This window comes from Maniola hyperantus, chromosome 7 (assembly GCF_902806685.2).
Source record: "Maniola hyperantus chromosome 7, iAphHyp1.2, whole genome shotgun sequence".
Classification (NCBI taxonomy): Eukaryota; Metazoa; Arthropoda; class Insecta; order Lepidoptera; family Nymphalidae; genus Maniola; species Maniola hyperantus.
Genome location: NC_048542.1, coordinates 8,585,092 through 8,594,267, shown reverse-complemented (window position 1 = coordinate 8,594,267; position 9,176 = coordinate 8,585,092). Strand labels below are relative to the sequence as shown.

At 37.2% G+C, this 9,176-nt stretch overlaps 1 protein-coding gene across 1 annotated transcript; it reads right to left on the bottom strand.

Moving 5' to 3' along the window:
• Positions 1–1,373: 1,373 nt before the first annotated feature.
• LOC117983731 (hydroxylysine kinase) lies at positions 1,374–8,828 on the bottom strand. The gene is made up of 7 exons (XM_034970341.2): positions 8,767–8,828; positions 6,989–7,308; positions 6,436–6,635; positions 4,727–4,846; positions 3,509–3,624; positions 2,293–2,482; positions 1,374–1,881 (listed from the first exon to the last, which is right to left on the bottom strand). The coding sequence occupies exons 2-7, from the start codon at positions 7,278–7,280 to the stop codon at positions 1,678–1,680; spliced, it is 1,122 nt and encodes a 373-aa protein (XP_034826232.1). The 5' UTR covers positions 7,281–7,308; positions 8,767–8,828; the 3' UTR covers positions 1,374–1,677.
• Positions 8,829–9,176: the final 348 nt, after the last annotated feature.

Below are 9,176 nucleotides of genomic sequence, written 5' to 3'. Positions count from 1 at the left end.
ATGACAGCTGGAAAATGGCCAATAAAGGTTACTAATTGTTATTTTGTATAATTACAAACTCTCTTACCCATCAGTGTGGATACTCACATCGAAAGCTAGTAAGGTTTCAGTTCCTGCTTGGTAAAATTTGATCTTTTCTATCTGAAAGGCAAGATTTTTCTATTATGATGCCAAGAATAATAAAAAAGTACTCTCGAAGTCTAACTAGGTATCTATAGCCATGCAAAAAATCACATCGATACGGTGCTGCAAAGTTGTGGCGTGATTGTAGGGCAAATCAAAAAACAAACAAACACACTTTCGCATTTTATTAAGGGTCTACCCTTAATATAATTGTGATAGGTATAAACAAGTTTGATGTCACTATTAGATGTCACTATATAAATACACATTTTCCAATTTCACGCGTCTCATCAATCCTGTGGTTTCTGATTGGTTTGGTTTTGGTTCCTGGTGCCCTGCTGCTTGTTTATGATTTTAATGGAGTCAAATTACAATATTTAAGTACAATTTAGTCAACATACAGACAGACACGATCACTTCTATCTTGATCTTAATAATGGAAAGATCGTATAAAAGAACGGGCAAAATTATGTAATGTTTTTTTAAGTCTACTGAACCGAAACTTATAAGGATTACCTAATAAAATTGACTTCCAATGCCACGATAGATATTTTACTTGTTCGCAAGTGACCATGATTCAAACTTTATAGTCGCAGATCGTTCCTCCTTGTGTTGGGGACCATAATATGCAGAGATACCTACTTTTAGTTTTTATAAAATAACGAAAGTCTGGCACTTCGCAGGCTCTTAGTCCGTATGAAAGGCTGTCATTAGTAAATAAGACAAACAATAGACATCACCCAGTCAAAAACAATCTAACCGTACGTTTGGTTCAGTGGACTGAATAGAAAACTCTTGCGCAGAGTAATGCGCCGCTGCCAAGTTAAGAATTTCTGCTAACGCCATCTAGTAAAGAATGGCTGCTAGTGCCATCTAGTTCGTGACGCATAAACTATCTATCGGCAAAGGTGTGAGTAACTAGACTGTTCAGACCTCAAGTCAGAGTAGGATTATTTACAGAGCAGTATATTCCTTGGTTCAGACGATTTTTGAAAGATGGGTCTACTAGTGTTTAATAATCGAGTTTAATGAGGAATTCAAATAAGCATAAAAGTTGGTGAAGAGGGAGACTGAAGAAGGTATCCCATTCCCAACAATTAAAAACAAGAATTTAATCCAAGCAATTCAAAATTCAAATAGCATTTAGATACTTAACTTTACCGCTATCGTTACATAAAAGCGCGCGATCCAGGGAGTTGATATCTAGTTTGAAGGAAGGACGAAAGGTTGATGATAGAAATTTAAATAAATCAAATTTTACAGTCTTTATTTAAATACTTAAGTTAAATAACAAAAATACCAAATTAAAAATATAAACTTGGCGTCAAACAAATATTTTTTAGACAAAAGGTCAATTACCTATCATAATAAAAGCTAACTAATAATAATTACTAATTAGGTATAAAAATACTTTTTAAATAATAAAACTGTAAATGCTAAAAACATACTATAAATAAATACTCGAGCAAAAGCGATTGATGTAAATAAAAAATATTTGCGGAACATAAAAAAGCGAATACTAAAGGTAGGTAGATAAATGCTTTACAATAACATCTAGCTTCTAGTCAAGAATTCATTGGCGATAGCTTTCCAATCAGTTGGATCATCGTCAGGATCAGGCTTAGTCTTTCTGATCTTCTTGAGTAACTCCCATCCATTAGCCTTTTCCGTTGATACCACATAGGTGTTGTTCGGGTCCTGCTCTATTGCGTATGCGCCGAAGATCAAACTTTGGACGAGGCGAGCCGATATCAGCGTCTAGAAACAAACGTATTCTATGTATATTTTTATTACATTATTATCGTATGCCCTTTGTCAAGTCTAGTCAAGTCTAAAGTATCTTTTGGATTTAAAATAATCTTTTGAAAAACGACAGTAAAAAATCGGACCGAGATCTATTTCGACTTTCAGATTTCATTACCTATTTAATTTTTGGTAATATAATATTAAAAACTGAAACACATTAGCGTTTTTTTCTAGCTATAAAAATATAAAAAAAGTGTCATTTAAACATTGAATTGCCGCTTTGTTTGATAAGGGGTGCACTTGGAACGTAATATTAGATATACGTGTCATCACCACACAACATTTACTAAATCTTATGTATACACTACATATTATGTGACAACTTCTGCCTTTTGATTTTTTTTTTGATTTCATCTTGTTTACCTTCAGAAGCCTGTATTCGTCGTCCGGCAGTCGCCTGTTGACAGTGTACCCGGCGAGGACGAAGCCCCCTGAGCGAGGGTCTCCGGTAAGCAGCATGATGTACGTCATGGTGATAGCCAGCTCAAACACGTAGTAGGAGTACTGGATGTCCCCAAAGTCGATGATGCCAGAGATCCGGTAGTCGGTTTTGCTAGAAAATAAATATAATGGACTAAGAGCCATCGCGTGCCAGACCTTCGTTGTTTTATAAAAGCTGAAAGTTTCTATGCGTATTGCGTATTGTTCCCAACACAGGAAGTTACGATCAGCGACTATGAAGTTTTGATCATGGTGGCTTTGGGAGATAACAGGTATAATAATATATTGCTAATAGAGACAATGGGGCCGATTCTCTAGTACACAATCTCTAAACTAAACTAAATTAACAGGTCTAAATCTAGTGCTTTCCTTTTCCGCAAGCAACATTATGAAAGGGATAGCAATAGATTTAGACGTGATATTTTAGTTTAGTTTAGAGATTGTGTACAAAGGAATTAGCCACATTGATTGGTATATTATTACTAATTAGGTATATATCTCATTATATCCATAACATTATAAAATTCGAAAGTGTGTCTGTCTGTCTGCTAGCTTTTCATGTAATGGAATTAGGTACAGAGCTATCTTACATCCCGGGGAAGGACAAAGGCTACCTTTTATTCCGGAAAATCAAAGAGTTCCCACGGGATTCTTAACAGCCCATCCGATTTATATGAAATTTGGTACCGAGTTGTTTGTGGGCGGTGGTAATCATTTAACATCAGGTGACCCGCCTGCTCGTTTGGTCACTATTTCTATTTAAAAAAAAAGAGGTAGCTTGCATCCCGAAAGTCGACACAGCCAACTTTTCATCCAGGAAAATCAAAGAGTTCCCATGGGATTTTTAAAAACCTAAATCCACGCGAACGAAGTCGCGGGCACCGCGAGACTCAACCGACTGTTAAAAGCTTTTTGTGTTTAGGTCGCCATTTTTGATTAAGTGGTTGCAATAGCAATTGCTCCCTGATCAAGGTAATATTGCAGCTAGGTCATTATAAAAGGTAAAACTCTCGATAAGCCTATTCGCGTCGTGACTCGTGATTAATATTTAACTTCACTTCTGGTATCCTTTTATCAGAAGTGGGATAACATATTTATATAAGGATAAAAAGCATAATTTCTCCACTGCATCACTTACCTGCCGCCAGGCTTAACGTCACAAAGCACGTTATACTCATTCACATCGCCGTGAATGACGCCCTTCTCCAACTCTTCGTAGCGAGGTACAATAGCATACTTAAATTCTTCGATCACCTGTAAAAAAATATCAGAATTTCTAGTTATTTCTTCTACTGACGTAATTCGCATTTTCAAAAAAGGTGTAGCTGTACCACCTCTACCTGGATCAAATGTAGAGAGAAAGCCAGCGCGTGCCAGACCTTCGTTATTTTGTAAAAGCTGAAAGTTTTTCTGCGTATTGTCCCCAACATTGGGAGAAACGTTTGATTGGATGTTTGTTTGGATCGTGGTGGCTTTGGGAGATAACAGGTAATAAAGGTACCTATAAAAAAAATTACGTCAAAGTGTAAAGTCTAATTTTTTATATTTCCTTCGCAATAGTATTTATTAGAAATCACGTCATGCATTGCCATACACTTAGTATCATGGCAACCTCCTCCCAGACACTCTTAAAGTTTAAAAGTTCAAGGGTTTCTGGCAGAGGGTGGACATGACGTGATTCCTAATACTATTCTGAAGAAAATATTAAAAAAAATGTTTTTATTTTATTTTATTTTTATTTTTATTATTCATGTACCAAAATTGTAGTTACAAAGTTTAGTTTTTATACCTTGACGTAAGATTTTTTACACCTTCATTAGGTACCACTTATCTCCCAAATCCACCATGATCCAAACAAACATCTCCTCCCAGTGTTGGGGACAATACGCAGAGAAACTTTCAGCTTTTACGAAATGTCGAAGGTCTAGCACGCGCTGGCTCTTAGTCCAATGGGGCAACAGCAAGAGAGTAAAATTTCAACTAATTGAAACCTACCTATTGATAGTACCTAAGTACTAGATTTGACTCGCACAAGAAACAAACAAACAAGCTAAATAAAACCGTTTATAAATGCGCCTCTCGTAACTGGTCACCATTCCACCCATTGCAGGTCTAGGAACCGTAGCAGATCTCCTTTATCGGCACTTATTCCTGACTTTTCCCCTGACAAGCGCAACTAACGCAGAAATGGCCAATGGTGTGTGATGAAGACTTTTCCACCCATCATAGAAATTAGACGATATAAGTAGGTACATGATGATTGATGGTGTTGAGAGCTATTAGTTAAGGTAACGTCTATCGCTTCAGTCAGGCTTTGTGGATTTCCAAGCGTTCTACAGATAATCATGGTACTTACCTCTTCAGCCAAGTCCAACTTCTCGCTATCCTTGATGACGTACTTGAACTTGTCCAGTTCCGGAACCTTGCTCAGCATCCAAATGTGCTCACGGGAGACCACACCGGAGTGGTTGAAGTTCTGAAAGTATAAAACAAATAGACAATAGCTGTGATAACCTAGTGGTTAGGACGTCCGCCTTCTAATCAGAGGTCGGGGGTTATCCCGGGCACGTACCTCTAACTTTTCGGAGTTATGTGCGTTTTAAGTAGGTTCTTAATTAAATATCATTTGCTTTAACGGTGAAGGAAAACATCGTGAGGAAACCTGCATGCCTGAGAGTTCTCCATAATGTTCTCAAAGGTGTGTGAAGTCTACCAATCCGCACATGGCCAGCGTGGTAGACTATGGCTAAAGCCCCTCTCATTCTGAGAAGAGACCCGTGCTCTGTAGTGAACCGGCGATGGGTTGATCATGATGATGATGATGATGATGAATACAAATAAGTAGGTAGGTGCCTGAATAGTTCATTTTCTAGGAAAATCACAATAGCAAGCAACCTTGAATTTGACATGAGACTAGTAGAAGTAGTAGATCATTATCATGTGTAACGAACGTACCTACCTATTACCTGTCTGTTCTGTATAGTAGCACAGGGCTACCGATTTATATTTTATATATTAAACTAGCTTATGCTCGCGACTTCGTTTGCGTGAACTACACAAATTTCAAACCCCTATTTCACCCCCTTAGGGGTTGAATTTTCAAAAATCCTTTCTTAGCGGATGCCTACTTCATAATAGCTATCCGCATGCCAAATTTCGATTCGTCCAGTAGTTTGAGCTGTGCGTTGATAGATCAGTCAGTTAGTCAGTGAGTCAGTCGCCTTTTCCTTTTATATATGTATTTAGATTTAAAGAGCTAGTGACATAACAATCTGTTTGTATTATTAATTATTTTATTGTAAATTGTTATGTTATGTAAGTACCTACGTGTAAAGTTTATTTCATGTGCAGCACTCTCAGAGGAGCGGAGTAACCGCCAAAACATATTTTAAGGAATTTGCAACGTCGTCGCCACATTAAATTATTTAATAAGCTCAATGGGAACAAGGTAGGTAGCTACTTAACTTATTTTTATTTTGCAAAGTTTCAACTTGGAGTGCGGGCTATAGATATTAGGTATATGGTCGAACTTGAGCTTTAAACTCACAATGAGTACCACAATCACAAAATTGCTACGCCAATCCGTAAATTATAGTCCATTCCACTTTGACGTTAAAATGTTTCGACGCCCGAATTCTATCAACGTTGGCGAGATGTAAAAACTAATGCTAACTACTGACAGCCCTGCTCTATGAAAAAATAACGTATAGAAATAAACTAGGTTAAGTAATAGTGACACTGTAATATTATACTATGCTATTCGATGTAGAAGGTACGTATGGGCTTACATAATCCTAGATTTATACATTACATTACCTATGTATGGTTCACGGTCCGTGGCGTGCACATAGTTCAAAGCCAGGGTAAGCAGTAGTTAGGAAGGTACCTACTTACATTGAGTATTAAGCTATTTCAACTAGGGTAACTATTTCTTGGGTAAGCAGTGCTTTTATGCCTCTATGAGCTGCACGCCACTGAATCACTGTGACTTTTTAAGATTACGTTATGAAACTCCTATAGGTTTCCAATAAGTATGATAGGTCAATTTCCAAAGAATGTACGAACCTGCAGTTTATTGTCCAAATTGGCCACAAACTCTCCAAGCTGGTAGAACAAAGACTCGGAACGAGGCACGTTTTTCAGTACCTCTCCAGGCACATACTCCAGCAGACGAACCACATGGTTCTTGCCACTGATATTCTCAACCGAGTGGAGGTGGCCAAAAACATTGCGGATTGGTTTTGGACAAGTTACTGAACGAGTAACTGAAATTGAAATAGTTATGATTCATGATATAAGTGCGGCATGAAGAAAATTATAGTCAAGGCGCAATTTTGCGGGCTTATTAAATAGGCACCCGAGCCGGCGGCGAGTATAAAATATGAACAGTCGATAGGTAAAACAGGCGATTTTACTCCTCATTGGTCTCAGGACTATTTGCATCGGACACAAACTCAAACTCCTATTTTACCCCCTAAGTGATTTAATTAACAAAAATAATCTGTTCAAAGTTTAACGGTATGTAACCGTAATTAACCGCCTGTATGCAACTGGGTTTTACTCCACTCATAACACACAGACTCACAGGTCATAAGTGAAAAATATGAATGAAACTTACTCAGGAAATTCATTATCTCATTTTGTGCATCCACAACATCTACGTTCTGAGAGTCCATAGAATTCATGATTTTAAAGACGTATCCGTGCGGGCTATGGTCGGTTATCAATGGATTCTTGACGTTAGGGTCTTCAATGATTTTATAGTTCTTGTCATCGTAGCCATTCAGTTCAATGAGTTCGAGCACTGAAATGCCGTAGAGTCGTTCCGCTAGTAGTTTTACTCCATCATGGTCAATGACGGGTCGATACACCGTTCCAGGTTCTAGGACTGGTCTCTCTACTTCTGTCATTTTCGATCTCAAGTATTTGTTGTTTTATCTGTCAAAGTCAAAGAATAATTTGTTCATTTGTTCATTTGTTCATTTATTTAGAATAAGAATATATTATAGGTAGGTAGCAGAGGTAGGTAGTAAGTACCTTTGCAAATCTTTATCGACTTCTGTTTTCCCGCTTGGGCTATGACGCGCTCCACCTTGGGTACATCATATCACTACCATATCATCATGATGCCATCATGAAAAACCCATCGCCGACTCATTACAGAGCACGGATCTCCTCACAGACTGAACAAAACCCTTGTTTTTGCCATAGTCTACCACGCTGGTCAAGTGCGGATTGGCAGACTTCACACACATTTGAGATCATTATGGAGAAGTCTCAGAAGCATGCAGGCTTCGTAACGATGTTTTAATTCCGAAAAGTTAGAGGTGGGTGCCCGAGATCGAACCCTCGACTTCGGATTAGGAGGCGGACGTTCTAACCACTAGGCTATCACAGCAGCACCACCATCATCATTCATCACCCACTGATTTGGTGTACTTACTTAATTACAGTCAAGCGCAAGCCTATAATAATATGTAAAAATACTTCGTCAGTCCGTCTGTCACACTTTGTTATTTTTTTACATTGAAAATCTGTTTGTTGAGAAAACATTTTTGTTTGATAAGATTAAACTCAAGTGGTTTAACATGACAAAATATCGAATAGATAGCTGTACATACGGTAAATAAACTATATAAAATATCTTATACCTAATATCTAAGTAGGTATGTACCTATATTGTATAATGTTGCGTCAGTTGTGAGTAGCCGGTAGGTGTTTCGCCCTCTATCGGCTGTTTTTCGAACAGCTATCGTCACATGATGATTCGGTACACAGTCGGTTTTGCTAAATTTAATCCTATTGTACCCAAGTACCTACCTATTAGGTACCTAAGCTTGATACACCGGTCACATTATTAAGATTAGGTAAATAAGTATAATTTTATGTTTACATAGGTACGAATTACCCAAGTACCTAGGGTAGGCTACATTATAGATTTGTACCTAGGTAGAAAACGTAAAACTTTCATGAAATTCATAAAAGTACTTATAAATAGGTGATAAATTATAAACCAATTTATTTTTACCTATTTAGCCACGTAAAATCTAAATTAACTAAAAAAACTAAATCTAACAAAATAGGTAGAACCTACAGTTATTCCGGCTATACTCACGTGTTTAGTCCTAGGTTCAGGTAGGTAGGACCTACCTACCTGGTTTGATTTTATATTGTAATCAGATTAATAATTTGTAAAAAATTCCTACCTATTAATAGATAGGTAAGTAGGTACTTACCTACTTCAGCACTAAAATGAATAAAATAATAATTTGAACGAACATTCATTCTAATATTAATTGTCATGAAAAGCTTAAGAATAACTTTTCTGTTAACAAACAATAACAAAAAAGCAAGTCCTAGAATTCCAAAGTACAAAACAAACAAGGACAATCTTACCGTGTACCGTTTAGTCGCACGTCCAGAGATGAACTAGGCATGCATTATCCACACACAAACACACGTAACGAAACGTTTTGCGGAGATAAACGAGAGCACTGATAACGTGTGCTGATAACATCATAAGAAAACTTCACTTACCAGGCACCCCTTAAATATTATTATCTTGATAAGTTACTGACCCGCCCGGGCTTCGCTCGAGTGCATTTTTTGGAGATCATGAAGGGGTGGAATTTCCAAAAATCCTGAAACACTTCATTTTTGTCCAAAAGTACAAATACCAATTTTAATAAATATAGATACTTAATTAACTTGAAAATTGACATAACTTCATACAAACTTTCTAAAAATCCTGAAACACGTATTTTTCCTTTTTCATTAAAGGTCCAAATAAGAATTTTAAATACATA

What these genes read in the sequence shown, in the direction of transcription:
- LOC117983731 (XM_034970341.2), bottom strand. Translation starts at nt 7,280, where the DNA reads ATGACAGAAGTAGAGAGACCAGTCCTAGAACCTGGAACGGTGTATCGA. An exon ending in ATTTGGACAATAAACTGCAG is followed by an intron (nt 4,847 to 6,435) that starts GTTCGTACATTC and finishes TTATACTTTCAG; the next exon opens with AACTTCAACCACTCCGGTGT. An exon ending in AGTTGGACTTGGCTGAAGAG is followed by an intron (nt 3,625 to 4,726) that starts GTAAGTACCATG and finishes ATTTTTTTACAG; the next exon opens with GTGATCGAAGAATTTAAGTA.